Consider the following 20110-nt stretch of genomic DNA (forward strand, 5'->3'; position numbering starts at 1 on the left):
TTGTACTAGCATTATTTTAATTTTCCATTAACGCCTCAAATAATTACTTAAAATAATATTGCGTAATAAATTAATGTATCTATTTTGCACCCATAAACCATCCAAACCTTCGACGCCCAGAGACATTATCCAGCACCCCCCATTACTTGACCTTGGCGCCTGACGTGAAGATTGATAATACTCGTTAGCATCCATTGTACCACCATCGATTAGCAATTTGAGGTTATATTACAATGAGACAGTGCAGAAGCCAAAATTAATAATGACGAAGCAAAATTAGCTTGTATAAGTAGCATTAATAATAGGAATTAGTTAACTATTATTTATTAGACAAGCTTTTATGTAATTAATTGAATTTTGTATATGTAAACTTGTGTTTGGTTATGACATCGATAAAAAGAATTGATATTTGTGTTTTAGGATTCTACATGATATTTTTTAGGCAGACACTTCTGGGTATAGACCATAATAAAAACCCTAGAATATTACACCACAGCAATCAACTTATTAACTATACTATCAATTTTATCGCAAAAAAGATAAACGCACCTCGTTACTTAAATAAATAAAATACTGAAAAGAAACCGAGATAAATTGGAATCAAACGACTGACAAATCGTCGGAAATGACATAGCTACCTATATAATTTAGTCGAGTAATAAACCCGACTATTCAAAATCCAGCTCCAAAAGTATAGTATTATCAAAAAATTGGCTTTATTACGAAACTATTTGCCGGTAACTATCTTGATCGAATAAAAAATTTACATGAGGGAGCGATATGTAACGCGGACAAATTGAAGCGATCGCTCAACCGCCCCATTAAATCATACGTTGCTGTACATCCCTATTTGGAGTCATTAATTGCATACTTTTTTTATCTGCGTGATAAATACATCGGTTTCGACCGGAGCGGATATGGTAATATTAGAACTTTATCATCATTTAACGTAATAGGTATTTAATTTCGCACATTACTCAAACCATGTTAGGTGTTAGTAATTTGTGGTATAAATTTTTATGACAAGAATTTTCATCACGAATTAAACTACGTCGAAATCTTGCTAATACTTCAGTCATTTTATTTTGCATCTTACCCATCTTAAAGCCAAAGTATATCAGTGTACGAAAATATTTTTCTCCGAGATAATTTATGACAGTCTTACCATAACGATTCATCTATTTCCATGAAATTATACGAATCTATGAAAATAAAAATGACACGGCTCACTGTATTGAAATATCAATTTAATCGGGGCCTATGTATTTCTCAATTATAAGCCTTGCTCTATTGTGGATAAGGTCGAAAATCACTAAAAAAAATATTAAATATTCGTGTGCCAAGAATGGAAATGATATCTTTTTGAATTTTCCTCGAATTATAAAATCAATTAGACGACGTCGTCGCCATTATGTCTTTTTTTATCGTTTGTTATCCGAGGCTAATCAAACCAATGTTTTAACAGAGTACTTCTGCTACTAAAAAAATCAATAGGTATATTTTACTTTTAAGTACAAAATTTTGGATTACTGTTATCAACAATTAAAAATTAGATCATATTTTAACTGATTTAATAAAGTATTTTCTCTCTCAGGAAGAGGCACAAAATATAATACTACTAAATAGTAGATTAGAACTATTCTATTGTTTTCATCGAACAACTAATTTAAATCGTTGCGCGTGGGTTTGAGATATTCATTCATTAATGTTGTACTCCAGCAGCTAGTAACGGATTGTTATCGAAGCATTTCTGATGGAAAATAACTTGGTCAATAATAGGGATTCAATAAACTTTGTTTCAACAAAATTATTCATCGCTGAGATTTTATAAAACTCCGCGTTACGCTCGAGCAGTCAAAAACAATACTTATTCAAATGAAACAAAAAGCAATTAACGGAGGAGGTACCCCTCGGATGAGAGAGAAGATTATTGAAAAAATAATTAATAAATATTTATGACAGGCACCTGAGGAACGACACTAGAGATCTGCTTCTATCCAGTACGAGTACGCATCTGGAGTGTACGGGAAAGCGGTTTATTACAAATGCAAAATTTTCCATTCATATTCAAAATTTTATATCCCGATGTGGCCGGGAGAAAGCTAATTTATTCCAAGGGAGCGGCCAAGGAGACAGGAACCGCGTCTTGGGGTGGATTAGGGAAGGGTTGAACGCTGCGAAATTGACAGGTGCCTGTCAAAAATTACAATTAATAATTGAGACAATTGGTGCTGCGGTGGTGCCGCCGTGGTGCGCGATGACAGTGTGGCGTGTTGCTTGCTGGCTAATGTCTTGTTAAAGCAGCATGAACAAATAAATGAACTGATAGCAAATTGAACGTACTTTTTGAACCCTTTCTCTGCCAGTTCTACTTATTGCGCTTATATATTTTAAGATAGCTACTGTAATTCTATTTCTACAAAATTCCTACCAGACATTCTACTTTGTCACTTAACAGATACTTTTTAAGTTTATCCATGTCACTGCGCGAAACAACAACAAACAATTTTGCATTATTAATATTTTAAATGCAAGTTTTAATTTTCTTTTGTGTCCGATTTATTTCTGTATACGCCGTTGTTCTAAACAAACCGAAAAAAAAATATTAATATGAGACCTAGACGAGACTCGAACATCACTAGCCGTGCACAATAAACATCGGTACATCGATCATCGGTTTACAGCGGACAGTAACGGCGTAATCCGCACTAAGCGAGTTTACTGCGCAGTTACGACTGAACCACTCGACAGATCTCTCGAATTACTCCATGTTGGGATTTAATCAGTTCCAGTTATATATTTTTACATACAGTTACAGTTTTTGTGAAGACCGCAGGGTTTATATGTATATATGTATTTTGTTGTAAAACAACGTAGTTTTTACGCGATATTTAAATTAAAATAAGAAAAAGTTTTATAAACTTAAAACATTTCAATTTTCTTCCTTTTTCTTATCAAGTCTATGCTAATACTAAAGTACTGCAGTAGATGTCATCTTTTAGTTTACCAATTTATGTAAATTTTATTACGTACAAAATACTATACATTACGAACAAGAGGCAAACTTAATACAATAAGTAAGAACGAAGCGACCACACATAAATAGGTAAAATCTCGATGTTCATCCATCGAGTTTAAAAAAAGCGATATGGAAAACGCATAAAACGCATACTCTTGAATACAGGAGGGCTATTCAGATTATTAGTCACGAGTCAATATCATGAATCATGTTTCACGTCACTAGAGTGTATGAGTGCAGTGAGTGCGCTCAGTTAACGAATGATTCCACTTCGTCAAAAGGTCAATATAGGCTATGAATGGCTGCAATAGTGTTGGGCTGTGAGCTGACTATAATCGACAGTGTCAATTCCCATTTAATAATAACGCTCTGTATTTTAAAGACAATATAATTTAGGATAGATGTTTTGATGATGTTTTATAGTTTTAATAACTAAGTAAATTTGAGATGAAATCGGCTTTTGCCGATAAACATTATGTAAATATATACAATAAATAAAACTATTCAATTTAAATTATAGATATGATTAGATTAACAAACCATTTATTTAATAATCAACAATTAATAATGTACTCTTTTTTAACTAAAATAAAATTATCATAAGTTTTAAATTCTACTTATTTGGCGTGAATTACGCCAAATGTTATATCGTTTTATTTCCACGCCTTCAATCCACCAATCCTAATATACATTTGTAGATATTCAAGGGAACTGAAATCTAAAATGTAGTAATCAGAAATAGCATCTCGAGTAGAAATAAGAACAATAAATCAGTCATCGATATCGTGCCATCCCCACCGATATCTCGTTATTGATGGCCAGTATTTTTCACAGTGACCACCACCGGCCGCAGGCGCCGGCTATCTCCGACACATTTTGCTGACCATTGTTTCGAATACGTTCCGATTTCAAATCGGATTCCGATCAATCAGATAGTGCGATACTGCGGGCAAAAGCAACAGATAAATCATATGAGCTATTGGCTGTTTTAATACGTGTGCTTTTTTTTATTTGCGCGTTAAGCGGATTAACCTACTTTTATTTTATTACAGAACATAAATGATGTTTAAGTACATACCGTATTTTTCAATTTTTGCAGAAGAAGTAATTATTTGAACAAACGTAATTATACATATTTACTAAGAGCGGGACCAAGCCTAACATCGCTTCATTTTCATAATCTTAACGATCCAAATTTTCACTTGTGCAATTTCATGGTGGAATTTCTATCGCGTCTGCGTCATAAATATTTTGTCCGATAAACCGTTGGTTCGACAGCCGCGAGGCGTAAGAAAATGTTAATTAACGAATCCATTGTTTCCCGCCCGGCGGCTCCAAGATGGTGCCGCTTCCGTTTCCGGACCTCCTTCTTTATGTGCGTTTCCCGTTCATTTTTCCGTCAGCCGGGTAAAATGGCGGCATTGTGGTGGATGCGGTGCGCGGTAGAGTATAATGATTTTAATTTCCTCTAATCAAGCCTTGGGCTCGGCTTAAGAATTCTAATCATGCACGTCGGAGCCGCACGCCGCCGCACCACATCGGGTGACAGAAACATCACCACTTATTCTGATTGCGTCGAGTGTGGCTCTGAATAATTAATACTCCTCTATTTTGCGTTATGCTCCCACAAAACAAAAGCTGACGCGCTTAATTTGTGAATTGTGTGGTATTTTCGAAATAGAACATTTTGGTCGGAAACATATTTTTCCCGGTGTAAACGTTGAAAGGCTTTTCATCTGTTGTTTCAGGAATTAAACAAATAAATCTCTGGCACTAGCAATTTTGTGTCGTACACTTGTACAGTAATAGTTGTGATTCTGATACCGGACATTTTTCGTGATTAAAGGCAGCTTAAGTAAATTTAAGTAATTTATTACATTATTATACTTAAATAACCATTTGGAAATCATGCATCTATCTATATGAAAATCGTTAGAAATAACTAGGTACTTTGATAAGATATATAGTTTCTCAAATTAGATCGTTAATTTTTAATAGCTTCCATATACACTCGTATTCATATGCAAATAAATAATGTGTCATAATTTCTTTTCAGGCATAAAAGCTGAATAAGTATTTAAACAACAATCTGTTCAGTTTCCTCTAAACGAAAAATACAAAAATACATGCAAAATTCTACTAATGTCAACTTACATGAATAAGAAACTTTATTAAAAATGAATTAGTAAATAAATTTGGCAGTTAGTTTAATGCCGGGGGCGTCTACCCCTTCCTCCAATTCGCACTAACGACCACATTTCGACGTTTTAAATCACGGCGACGCGCCATTTGCAATTATTTTTTATTATTAATGCAATTAACGTAGGCCGTTGATCAGTCTTATTGCGCGAGGAACGCTGACGGCTTTTTAGATTTTATTTTTGGTTTATTTTCGTTTTATTTTGGAACTGTAATCCATACTATCTATATTTCATCATACTAATATAATAATAATATTATAAAGAGATTTTTTTTTGTTGTTAGTAACGAATAAACTCAAAAACTACTGGAGCGATTGCGGTGAAATTTGGCACAGAGATAGACAATACGTTCAGGAGTAACATAGGCAGCTTTTTTTTATTATGGTTTTACCCAGGAGGAATCGGGACGGGCCGCTAGTACTAGCCATAATAGCTAAGTAGAAAGAGATTTTAGATTGTCTTGGAAATATTTTGTAATCTATTAATTTCAATCACTCAAAGACAAGAATTTTTATTTTTCACGTTGTAAAATGTATTGCACAAAGATTTCCATACACCTGAAAACACATTATTTATCAGGCTCACAAAAGCTAACTCCCGAAGCACAGTTAGCGTAAAAATATATTAAACACAAAATCACACACTTTCCCAAACAAGAAATGAAATAAGCACTGCTAAAAGGTATATAGATTCCCGTTGTCAAAACCACCTGGTGTTTCCTTACGGTTTGTTGCCGCAAGCACACCGCACTGGCAAGGGAGTCCTCACTGTACTTAGCATTCGAATCACTCCCAAACAGCCACAGTACAACCCTTTGGAATTAAGTGAGAAAATAACAAGAAGCTACACGAACGCGCAAGAATTATGTCCCGCGCGACTTCTTACATTCTAATTATTGCGTGTTATTCCCAAATAAGGAGACGAAGGCTTTATATTATTACAGGCTTAAGGTTTAGTTAAATTACAATACAAGTGACTAAGCAAAGTCACATATCTCTCTCTAACGCTCAGGTTTTAAATATGATTAAATTTTTATACATGATGCATCTCAATGGCGAATACACAACAGACGTAAGAAAATTTAATCTGGAGTGTTAGTAAAGGTTCGGAATGAAGAGAGATAGACAGACAACTTTTCCTAGCAGAAAGATAAAATAGATTAGATCAATATGAACTGATTTATTATTTTTATTTCTTTGTTATAATAAATATAACAAATAAAATTATAGGTATACTTTATCTCGATAAACAGCATCCTCAGGATGTAATGACTAAACTGTAAAGACTGAATTAACATTAAAAAATCTTAAGAAAAGTATAAACACTAATATTACATTTTTATTGCATAATATTAATATGTTTTCCACCCTAAAAATCAATGTTTGTCGAAACCCGCCACACTCATAACCCCGCGCAATAAAATGGTAAAAACCGATTACGGATCAATGAAGCGTTCCCTTCCGCGCAAATAAAGCAGCGTACACACTTCAAATATGCTTTTCTTAATCGTTCACATAAAACAAAGATCAGTCGCAAGCCTCCCCCGTGCGTAAAAATGCTCCCGTTGCTCATACCGACGACATAAATATCGAGTATACGAAAAGTTTACGGCATGACTATGTCTAGCCACAGATATGTACTTGAAATGTAATTCAACTTGAATCATTTTGTTCAATAATTGCACTATGACAAATCTTAACTAATACCTATCATAAATGTGAAAGTAAGTTTGTTTGTTACCTCTTCACGCATCTATTTAACCAATCTTCTTGAAATGTTGTTGTAGTCTGAAGTGTGGAGAAGGACATAGGTAGACAAGGCATATTATTATACATGATAAATTGATTCATTTCAATTTGTATATAAACTTTTTGTATATGCCTATCGCATTAATTTATTTTGTATACGGGTTTATATACTACTTATGTAAAACACATGATACGCAATAAATTAGTTTACGTTGATTCAGCTAAAAGTTACTGTTCCCGTAGGAATTTCACAAGGCAAAAGTTAGATATTTATAAGACACTGATGAATTAGTAAAAGACCTTTCAATTATTTTCCGAAATATTTTCATTTATAGAACACAGATAGAGTCCGTTCCAAGTACACATATTCAATATTTTGACAAACATGATAATCATACTAAGCTACGTCAGATACAACAATTACATCTGAGTTTTGTAATATATCCTTTTCCATATCCTCAATATTTTGATTCGCCGTCTATCAGCAGGATTTTTACCGCAAATTGTTTTACGGAGCCCTCAAATCGATACTCGGATCGGAATCAGTCGGCACTTATTATTATAAGCATCGAATTGAAAAACAGAGTCGTTCGCCGCACTCGTTCCTTTACGTAATTCCCTTAATTCTTTTTATAGAATGTGTTGTTGGTAAATGAGATTTCGATTTTCATATTTGATGTAAGTTCACAGTTCCTGCAGCATTTTCTAAAATAATTTGTAATTAATCAGAGTCAATGGCTCATACTATACATAGGTAGGAAGTTATTATAATTGAGTTATTTTTAAAATACCATTACTGTATCAATACATACACACATACTATCTATACGTACTAAGTATTATTTTATGTTGCATATTACAATGGTTGCATATTAGGTATTATTTAAACTGTATACAAAATTCAAATGCCGGATATGTATACGGTGTTCGACAAAAGTTACGAGGCAACCTACAAATACAGTCAACAAAATAATTGATAGTTCGCATACATAGTACAGTTGACATGCGGTTTACTGTACTCGAAAAGCAAGCATGCAAATATTTACCCATATTTCAGTATATCTATCTATTTATAACAGCCTCTATTATATCCAATTTTGGATGTATGCCCATTCTAGTCTTCTCCACTCCTGCAGTCTTCTCCGTAAAATTTTCGTATAGAAATATAATGTATATATGGACAAATCACAGATTGAGCTAGCCCCAAAGTAAGTTCCTTGAGTTATAGGATACTAACTCAACGATTATATATTTATATACTAAGATAATCATAAAAAAACAATATTGATATATATTCCAAAACTTGCTTATACACTGCAATCACTTTAATAATCAAAACAATTTCACACATTAATTACACTATCCATTACGAGGGCTGTCAAAAATGATTAATGCTAATGTCGTGTAAGATTTTTAACTAAGTTAAGATTAAAATAGCTTAGAGTATAAGTCTCGAGGCCCCGGGCGGATCCGTCATTTCTCCCTTGCAAATTATAATGACACATCCGCAGGGAGGTTTTAAGCCAATTCAACTTTCAAGATTGCCGATACGAAGGGCGAAAAATTTTAAGGTAAATTGTTGGTTTTGGACAAATGTGACGCGTAGCTATAAAGGTAATTTATTTTTGATGTTCAATTGAACAATGTTTGTGACACAACAGAATTGTTTTTATTTTTATTTAAATTTTATCTTAAGAAATATCTTCCAGTAGACCCGTGAGAGGAGAGGTGGTACTTGGAAGCAGACTAGCGTGTGCATAAAATAATACCAAAAAACAAAACAAACAAAAATTAATTCGAAAATAAAATACGCTACAAATAATTCACATATATACTCAATTATTATAAAATTATACGATAGATAAATCCAGAAGTTCAGACGCCTGTCTGTAATCGTAAGGTTCCAGGTTTGTATCCTACTTGTGCCAGAATTTGTATACAAATCAGACTCATCTAGTCTATAGTAGTTTTCGTAACCCATCACTTGCTTCCGTTGAAGGAAAACATCGTGCGTAAACTACTGGTTGACTATTTGTTCACTAGTGTGTATGCGAATACTTGCTACTGAATAGTAAAAGTAGAATAGTCATGTTAGATGCTTTTCGACTGCTGGAATAAAATCGAACACCATTGTAATCAACCTAATTAATAATAAAAAGAGATATTAAGAAAATATGATGAGCTGGAGATTATTTTTTATTATGATTTATTTAATACTTAAAATAAATCACAACAATACAGATATTCTTCGCCTTATCAATACCCGTTAGTTGGAAAGAAAATGCAGTAATTTGCGATTAAGTTTGAGATTAACTTGGTAGCCCCCATGCATACATTCTATAGCTCCCAATTACTTGAAAAAGTCTTTTTAGAAATAAATTAAGGTAAGTGAATGGAGAAGTTCTTCTTTTATTCTATTGACTGTAATATAACCCAGATAGGAGAAAGATTCAAATAAATTAAATTATTGCTACGTTAGAAACAAAGGAAATTCCTTCATCAAGCAAGAAACCTAAAGCTTAATTGAACGTCGACATTGAGAGATTTCAATTCAATTACTAAACCATATTTAACGAAATCCAATCCCCTTTCCCTCGAGGAATAATATTATTTATTCACAAAAAATAATACAAAACGCGGTTACGCCGAACGCTCTGTTGGTTCAGCGGAGATCATTCGATGTAAAAGTTGAGCAGAGGACGGAGGCAGGAAGAAAACTTGGATAAGCGAAACCCTCTAAAAATGATTGATGCCACAGAACGCGCGGGGGCCAACGTCTCGCCCGCCATTTTAAAACGAATAAACGTCGATTCGAAATTTGAAAATGAAGATCATTAGCACCATATCGATACCGCTCTCCCGTGGATTCATTACAACGATGAATTTTCGCATTTTTTCCCCCACTTGTTTTTATTGGCTGCCCGTCAATCACGATTAGATTTTCCGCAAACAATCGATGTTTGGAACAAAAGCGCATTGCTGCATCGAGTAGAGGCAATTTCCTAACGTATTGGAAGTATCGAACAATTGTTTGAAGACGTGTTATTACATGAGCGTTTAGCCTGGGAGGTAACGAGCACCGACGTTTGTTTCTGCTTTGTCGGAGTATAACAATTAGCAGACAAAGCGGCCGGCCGTCCTATCGTCTGATTCTCGCCCACAATGCACCCGCGACAATGCACGCTCGATATCTTTATGCTCTTGCCGTTGAAGGCCGATGCACTCACTGTTGAATCAGTCTTCTTGGTATGTTTAAGGTAAGTATCTAATGCACAGAGTAGATTGAAAACAGATCCTTTTCATTGTCACAGTATAGCAGCGTATTCAAATTAAGTCGTAATATGCAATATAGCTATAGTTGTGCTCAAGTGTCGATACACAATTTTCAATAACAGTCCAATCAAAATTAAGAGACTTTGTATTAATTGTTTATGATGTTTTCGAAGCATATAAATAATTGGTATTGAAATTGTGGCAATTGTGTCGTCGTTACAAAAACTACAGAAATATAGTCGTGTATTTTGGACACAAAAAATATTCAATAAACAAAACCACAAAAATAATTCACGTTGGAATCTGATTCCCGCATGCTCTGTGCAATTTCCCGAGACGGAGCGTCCCGTCAGGGTTGTCTCTTTGTGGAGCTTCCTTCTTCAGGGCTGCCCCTTTGTGCCTCTTCTCCAGGGCTGTCGACCGCGACACCCGCTGAATGCACTTGATGCCCACACGCCAAGATAACAGGATGCAATGACTGTAATGTGCTAGTCTTTGTCCGCTTAGCATTTCGTCGGTATTCATGCTTTTGAATGTTAACTCGATTGTTTTCGTATGCTATCTCAAATTCTGACAGAGCTAATAGCTTAAACTGAGTTTTTAAATTGTACTGTTTTTAGTAGTTGTAGCTTTTCATTTCAATCTTATTTAATACTATAAAGTGGAGGAAATGATTTGTTAATAAGATAACGTTGTCTTCACTATCATATATATAGTATCTAGTACTATAAAACAACGTCGCTTACGACTGTTTGTCTGTCCCTATGTATGCTTAGATCTTTAAAACTGCGCGACGTATGTTGATGCGGGTTTTTTCAATAGATAGTGTGATTCCTGAGGAAGGTTTGGGAGTATAAATTATTATGGTGTTATGTGAGCGAAGCCGGCACGGCCGCTAGCACAATAAATAAAATGCAAAGTTTAGAACCGCATTAACTCGGCTTTAAAACGGCTCTAACAGCATAATTATAGAAAAAGCTTTGATTAGTAATAACTTTTGTGGCACAAAATGTAAAATATCAACAAGAAAAAATATGTACCTGCAGGATAAAAAGGAAAAAAAAAAACAAAATAACTGTGAACTTATTCGTGAAATCAAATTGACTCATAAACCAAAGTTCAACTTTGCAAATAACAAATGACGTGGAATAGTGATGTGCCTCAATGAGCCTCCGTGTCGATGTCGTGTCGACACCTGACGCGTGTAATCGCGTATCGCTAATTGTCTGTGGATGCCGCAGGTAAACACTACGCCTTTACACACTGCCACACATTGTGTCGAGTTACCAATGTGATTGCGGTTCACTGTAATTAATTAAGAGCGGATTTAACCGGTTAGCGCTGGAAATTGCAAATCGTATGGAAATTAGGTGGTGTAGTTTATCTTTGATTTAGAGCAACTTGCTAGGAATTTGAATAAGTATTTTTATTTTATTAGCAAATGTTTAAGTATCAACCTACTTTATATATTTCTAAAAAAAAAACAAGCTAAGAAAACTCTCAATTCGGCATTTAAATTTAGATGTCATTCATGCGCGTGAGTGCTTAAATATATTATTTGTAGAAATTGTTATCCTATTGATGATACTTTTAATTTGTATTCCCGCTCACAGCTAATCTTAAAACTTTTAGCTCCCATTCAAAACAGCTTCAATCAACAAATACAATGTGCAATTTATTACATGTTCAAAGACGCTAAACTATCACAGAGTATTAACAGCTCGATATATTTCCCTACATGTACGATTATACTAAACGTCGATCGTGTAAACGGGAATTACTAGTGATTAAATTCCTCCCGATATTTATTATGCGAGGTACCATCTGATGACAATTTCACTTACGCCTGCATGACGTATGATTAAGATAATTTACATTTCGAATCTGGCTTTTGGAGGGGTGGTAGTTGCTCTATATAATTTCAGCCACAGTTTAATTTAATTCAGCTCGAGTAATAGACAGCTATTTTATTTACATAATAAATTTGTGAGTTCACAGGTTGTCGAATTAACGTAACAAGGCTTACTGTTAAAGTCTTAATATTTTGATTAGACAGAAAACTTAACGGGTTGATAAATATTGTCTGACTGGTAGAAAACAAGAAACGATTCATTTCTATTTTTATCGTCCCAATTTTATCTATGAAAAAAAATTACTATACTTATAGTACTGATATATATACATATTACAATTAATAATAGAATAAATAAACAATATAAATATAACTATATATATATATATATATATTCTTAATTTATTATATTATTAATTATATTATTAATAGTAATATATATGTTTTCCCAAATAAAATAGGAGAAATCTCGGAAGTACATTAAATTATGTGCGAAATATATTTGCTATTCAAGTCGATCATGCAAAAGGTCATAGATAAAATATTTTGCAAATAATAACCTTAATTTCCTAGGAATATACTTATACAAAACAATATATCATAAATAGCGTGCTTTCTGTCATTCTTTTTTGGCGTTCCTTGTTCTATCGCGAATGGAGAGCACCATTCTAGCTAGCTTCGAGTAGGCCAGTGTTAGCACAACCATGATTCCAAATACAAACGTCACGAGGAATAAATTAAGTTTATGAAGATATAACAATAATGCAATATGTTAAATATACGACTCCCTCTAGTCTTCCAGCCGTTTGGGGTATTTTTATGTGGCGCAAAGGGGAGATGTTTAACAGAATGAAAACACAAGAGGAGCTGTATGAAAATCGGAGTTATGTTTTATGGTGGACGTGCGGTGAATAAGGCGCTTACGACCAACTGCGGCTCTGTTGCGACGAATCCTTATTTTTTCTACTGTCATATTATTTAGCAAATGTTTATTTATACTAGCATATTTATATAAATTTTTCGTTGCGTCTGAAAACGATGAAAACAAAATTTAAGTTTTTTCCCATGAAGTTTGAAAAGTCAACTAGAGATTCAAAATCTCAATTCCATTAATAGACCATACTTTTAGACATGTATTTCTTTTATTTCAAATCAAATTTATTATTACCAAATTACAAATTATTATATATTTAAATATAGTTTAAATGAGAAAACAAAAATACATATTTTATCTGCATTGTTACAAATAAAACTTATCCTGAAATCATATAATATAAAAATATCATCTTGGTTACAAACGTATTAAATGAAACAAAATAATTACATTTAAAATAACCGAAATAAATAAAAGAAAAATCGTAAACACAAAATTCGTCGTTCGCTGCGCCGCGTCGCCGTACACCAATTCTTTATTCATGGGGCGATCTTGCTCGCCGAGTGTTTTATATGAGCGACGATCGAGTATCAATTTGTACCGAACGGCCCATATTAGCATTTCCGTACAGCCTACATTGTTACAAAGACGAGGGTACAATAAAATGTTGCGGTTTTTGTAAAGGATTTTTATGTAGATGTCACTGTCGCGTAATGTGGTGTGTTTATTTTTTATTTATATTATCTTATACGATTTCTGACAGTGATGAAAGGGATGGTCCTTCGATGTATATCTTTTTAGCAATGGTGAAAAATTTTACATGAAGCAGCTCTTGATGTTATTGAAAACATATTTCATTTGTAGATATGATAGATATCTAATACCAAAGTAATTAAAACCCGTTCTAGAAATCAAACACTCAGTTCCCAGGCTGTATGGTAATCAATATTGCAAATATTACATATGATAAGTTATTTTCAACTCATGGAACAAACCGATGACTCAACGTTAGAGCTCTACGACAACAGCTTCGTGCTACGAGTTTCGTAGCATTTTCGTAGCGGATGTAAAAATCGTAGCAACGTTGCTATTTCAACGCAATTTAATTTTACCGGACATTAAGTTTGTCTACAACTCAACAAGTTTACTGAAAGTTTTAACCATTAAATCCTTTATTTATAGAATCTTCGACAGAAAAATAATATATATTGGTAAAAGTAAGCAAGCATTTTTTAATTTAGTTTTTCCTAAATGTAGCTGAATCTCGCAAAAATTTTAATAAACTCCACAAAATTGTTGTATCTCAAAAATCCCAACTAAAATGCTAACCCAGCATAAATTCCCAACTAACATTCAATAATTAAGGAGCGAAATATACAAAACGCAAATCCCACAAAGCCTTCTCAGCTCATTTGAGTGCAGAAACTTCAGGCGACGCCGCGCGACACAATACGTTAAGCGTGCGCTTATGAGTGTTCATTAAAGATACGATAAAGACGTCGGAGACGGGTAAATTGGCTGCCTCCAGTGAGCAGTCGCACTATCATTTGATAGTGCACGAAATACAAAATTAAGGGACAGAGAATAAGCTAAGTAATAAAAACTAAATTAAAAATGTATGAACTCTCATGTATCAACTCCCACTCGAAAGTTGCATCATCATCTCATCTGCTAGAAAAGAGCTGACAGTATCCAAACGGCTGAAAGCATATTTTCCAAACACAGCTTTCTTAGCTGTGTTACTCTCAATTATATTTTCTTTCCAATAAAGAAAACTAGATCACAATCGGTTCAGCCTTTAGGTTGCTACGATACCATCGCCAGACATACAGCAACCCAGAAACGTCCCACGCCATACCGTCGAGGGTTAAAACAAGCAAAGATACTACTTTTTTCGTTTTTTAAACTTAATGTTGGCTTCATTCATAATAAATGACATTACACATAAATTTGTAGGAAATGTACAATAATATGGACGGAGAACCAGCTAGGGAAAAATGACTAAAGATAATGTATTGTTTTAGTTATATTTTATTTGATTTCTAATCTTAGGTTTGCTGGCTCTAGTAAGCAGCCGCACTATTAGATGACGATGACGAAATACATAATAAATGATGAGAGAATAAGATAATAAATATATAAAGAACAGGCTAAGTACAATTGAGTTTCATATATAAATTTATACGATGTGAAAATTTACCCTAAATTGGCTCCATTCAGTGAGCTAGTTGCACTATCAAATGGCACCAAATATAATTCTTAGCTATTTTTGCTGTAAAATGTAAATGTAATATAAAATGTAAAATGTATTTCTGAGATTTATTTCTAGCTGTATTTCTCTGGCTAAATTATGAATTGTTATGACGCGATTATATTGCACGAATCTTAACCTCAGTAATTACGCTATTTCGTATTGCATTCGCACTATAAAATGTGCCGCGCAGCTAAGCCACGTTCACATTTCATTGATATTTTTATATAATTACTTTTATTTACGATTTTTTCAAAACATTTAACAAAATATATTTAAACCACGAGGTTCAGCTGTCCACGTGACTTTCCTTGACATGTTGAGATAATTCTCGCAATGATATAGTCGTCTAATTCTTTATAGAATTAGACGTGATGAAATCTCTTCTAGTAAACCTTATCTAAATTTATCTTTCCACGTATAAATCACTGCGATATTTTTGATATGAGCAAAATACTCTTCACATAAATATTTTAAACAAATCTAATATCGTTATAGTTGTGTTTCGTAACAGCAACAGCACAAATGAGCTACCGAATGTATCTCATAACTGTGTTCTTAATTTAAATTTAGTATCAGTAATGAAACAAGACGATTGCAGTAATACGACTGAGATGCGAACTAACGTGGCTTCATTATCTCAGCTCACTTTCGAAATAGGGAACTTGTTATCGCAATAACGACATTGGGGTTGCATTGATTTATACATGAAATAGTCATATTATGTACATTACTTGAAAATGATGTAGTGTAGGAAAATTATGGAATAATATTGTGCACAAATAAGTGTAAAAATAAAAGATTTCACCTTTGTTTTATTAAAAAATATATATATAATAAAAATGTCCCGACATTTAAAATAAAAGAAACATTTCAATTAGAGATATTGAATGATTTTTATCATAGGCAAAACGACTGATGTGCATCCTCTCCTCCATTCTCAACCTTATACTAATAATTTCTTCAAATTTGAAGTATGGGTACCACGTACTACAACTTCATTCCAATCGTTTCTTCAAATATATACTGATTCGCATATTAAACTTATACCCCTCGTTTGCATCGGGGGTGATTATGAAGATTAAAAATTCTTATTATTTCATAGTAATACCGATTTTTTCATAAATTATCTAAGATATACATCCGAATTCAAATGTGAAGCAATTTTTAATTACACCGTCTGCGCGTCTGTCTGAAGACGCGTCAGGTGACAACGGGGCGGTTAAGTGTGGCATTTTACGGCTTTTATGCATATTTGATGGCGCCTCCATAATCTCTGCGGTGGGGAGAACACGGAGCTTCAAAACTAGTAGAGTTTTTGTTGGAAGAGCAAAACTTACTTTATGCGCCGCCTACACTTTTTTATATTTTTGATGCACCTACAATCTCGTTCATTCTCATTTAGCTTTGTCCCGCGCTTTCTGATTATAAAATGTTGTGATCATTCCTCCTCTTATTAGATAGACCTGTAACAACATAACAATAAATTTAATAATGTTGTTTATAAAAAACTCATATTTATTGTGAAAAGAAATAGTCTTTTAACTTTTTAAGAATATTTTTTCTTTAAATCTCATTATATTGCTAATACATAATGAAATAGATTTTTACCTTACCTTTATACAGAAGTTTGACGATTAAAAATAGACATTTTCATATATTAACTGGCACAGCCAAACTTCGCGACAGCCGTCATATATTCCATAATTTTCCTAGCTCCTTGAAGGACTATGCTCTCTTCGCGTGTACCTGTATCGGATATGAATTGTGTAGGCAACTTGTGTCGTCGCGATTACGTATGATTTAGTCGTACTTTGTGCATCATTTATAATGGCAGTGTGTGAGCAGGTTCTTGATAGGAGTATTAAGGACTGAGTAAATACTCTAGAATAAGTATGAGGTGAAATATATCATGATACAGTCGTGATTTTCATATGATGCTATAACTGAAATTCAATGTAAAACAACAAGACAGTTTCTTCTTTATTATGCTGTATATATTTTGAAACTGTCTTCACCGGTTCGATTTATTATTTCTCGACCACTATAAATTTAACGTTTTGATTAATTTATTATTTTTAAGCTTTATCCATTCGATATCGATGCTTTTGATTAAGTCTGTCAAGTCACGCTTACTTTTAAAAAAATATTAGAATAAAAAATACAAATCTCGTAATTCATATAAGCTTAAATTCTAAAATTAGTTACCAAATAGTAGAAGCAATTGAACAAACATTCATAACCCGAAATTAATTAGAGGTTCAAATGAAAGATTTAAATAATCCACCGTTTAAAGGCAAAGCCTTGGAATTGGAAAATAATGACGGACATTAGACATGGTAAGAGGGATGTATCAATTACCCGGTCCGGGCTAACAGGCATTACGTGCTCAATATTAAAATCGAATTTACGGACACTGTTGTGTAACTTGCGTTAGGACGACTGTCCACTGGTGTGTATACTACGCGTAGATATACTATAGTATTGCCAGTATTCTAGCAGTAACGATAGAATAGTTAATGATGAAAAGGGACGTGACTTTAACATATGTTTATTTGCAAAATATTATAAAAAAATACAAGCTTTAAAGTATTTTTATGTTAGTGTGTAAATAATTTTTTTTTTTATTATTATTTGTATTATATATAATGCTATTATTATTTCAATAGAATTAACGGTAAATATAGAACGGCGGACTGTAACCACATCAAAGGATATCTTGCATTCAACCAGTAATATATTGAAAGAATTTACTCAATATACGAGTAGAAATAAATTCGTAAGGAAAAGGTGAAAATAAATAATACTGATAACATTATTTGCTAATGAAATTGATTTATTTTCATCTTTTATGATAGCTTGTCATACTAACAACAGTATGAATATATAAACAGTAGAAAGTACATATTAATATGTTCGTGGGCGTAATAGAGAGAGAGAAAAACTCACGCAGCAGTCCTCACATAACATACAGCCCACGCACTGGATTGAGACCTAACAAGGGCGGAGTTCTGTCGATGGAGTTTGCGGTAGGGTTAGATAAAAAAAATAGTCATATCATACTTCTTTATTTGACAAGACGGCTTGTGTCATTATTTTTTAGCGATGTAGCTAGTACAGTCAACAGCATATCAAGTTACGCGGCGAGTTTGAAATTGATTTGAGGTCAAGTTACATTGCATGGTATCTTATGTGGCTATAAATTGGGTAGCGTTTGGGGTTACACTACGAAATAAAAAAGATCCTATAAGGATTCTGTTTTTTACTCCGAAAGAACAGAACCAAGAAACCGTTCATGTGACATTTACAATGTTGTCGCTACCGCAGTGTGACCGACGTAACACCAATTAAAAGCGCATTTCGTCAACACGGCAGCCCGCCATCATCTGATACCACCAATGGTTACATAATTACCCGCCTTTTACACCCCTGTCGACAAATTCAATAGCACTATTCAGGCTTAAAACTATAATTTGTGTATTTGTAGTTATTACCCCTTTCAGGTTTAGGTAAACAACTGTTCGGTTTGTTTTTATTTTAAAAAGTGTTTCTTACATATTGGAATATTGTTTGAGGCAAATATGATTTTGCCTTTTATTGATCAAATACTGATTTTATAGTTTTACCTGCTGGCTTTGCTCTTGTGGGATTTTCGGGGATAAAACGCACCACATGAACTCTTTCAGGGTAGTAGGCCAGTAGTTTGTAGCTTGTATATAATATTATATAAAAATTTACATGAAAAAGTGCCTGTGAAGGTCTAATTTCTGAATGAAATGATTTGAATTTGCTACCCATATCCAAACCAAAATCAAAATCAAATCATTTATTCAGAAATTAGGCCTTCACAGGCACTTTTTCACGTCATATTCTAAATTAAATGATGTTTACCAAAGCTACAAACTACTAGCATTTCGGAACGACCACTGCTGAGAAGAAATGCCGAAAGAAACTCATTCAAACAGTGTTGGTCCCTATTATGCCAGAAGGGCTTACCATTTTTTAAATATAAATTTATGTATAATTTTTTATCAGTAATATAACATGTAAGTACACAATAAAGTACATGGTCAAAAGGTATACTGAAACATATTATGATTGTGATCAAGTGCTGATGAAAGGAAAATATATATACTTATATATAAGTACTTACTCCAAAATGTTCATAGCAATAATATGTTATTTTGTACTAAAAGCTATGATCATTGACCTTGTAATTCTTCACGGACATCCTTACAAGTTACAAATTGCACAGACAATTTTTCTTTGACATTTCTATTAATAAGTTTACTTTTAATAACAAACAAACGACCAACTGGCTGAAATGTCGGACATTTTATTTCTGCAATTTCAATTTTGGAATCACTGAAAAAACAATAGAGCGATGTTAGAATGATGCGTAAGTTTATCTTTTGCAAAGTTTAATATGAATGGCGGAGGTTTTATGTTTGTCAAATAAACTAATGATCGAATAATCAACTTCCGCTAAGAGATATTTTAATGTACGTCTTATTATGTATTTATCTGAATAAATTATTTAATATTATTATTTTATATATGTAAAATGGCAGAATTAATATATTAGTATTTTGGTATATAGAAAATAAATTTCAACGGAAATTAATCAAATTTTTTGCGTAATTTTATTTTATTTACATTTTAATTTTGTTCCAGAATCCAGAAGAAGAGCAGATAACACATAAACTGTTCCGACCTTCTACGTCTAAAATGTAAGTAGCGTCAATCACTGATATAAATACTGACAAGATTCCATTTTCCACGCTCACAATATTCAAGGGCTTTCGATCATTGTAATTTTTTCAGCAAAAATTTGAGGGATAACGGGCTAAAAAAATACACTAGATTAGCTTTCCAATCTAAAATTTAACAAC

The 20110-nt window shown here is 33.3% G+C and overlaps 1 protein-coding gene across 7 annotated transcripts in view; it reads left to right on the plus strand.

The window, feature by feature from the left end:
- Positions 1 to 20110, plus strand: part of LOC128683548 (uncharacterized protein) — a 227020-nt gene that overhangs the window by 176322 nt on the left and 30588 nt on the right. For all 7 annotated transcript variants that reach the window (XM_053769275.2, XM_053769274.1, XM_053769277.1 and 4 more), the window contains exon 5: positions 19893 to 19948. In XM_053769275.2, coding sequence (XP_053625250.1) covers positions 19893 to 19948 — 56 coding nt within the window. The remainder of the gene's footprint in view (positions 1 to 19892; positions 19949 to 20110) is intronic.

This window comes from Plodia interpunctella, chromosome 3 (assembly GCF_027563975.2).
Source record: "Plodia interpunctella isolate USDA-ARS_2022_Savannah chromosome 3, ilPloInte3.2, whole genome shotgun sequence".
In the NCBI taxonomy this organism is placed as follows: Eukaryota; Metazoa; Arthropoda; class Insecta; order Lepidoptera; family Pyralidae; genus Plodia; species Plodia interpunctella.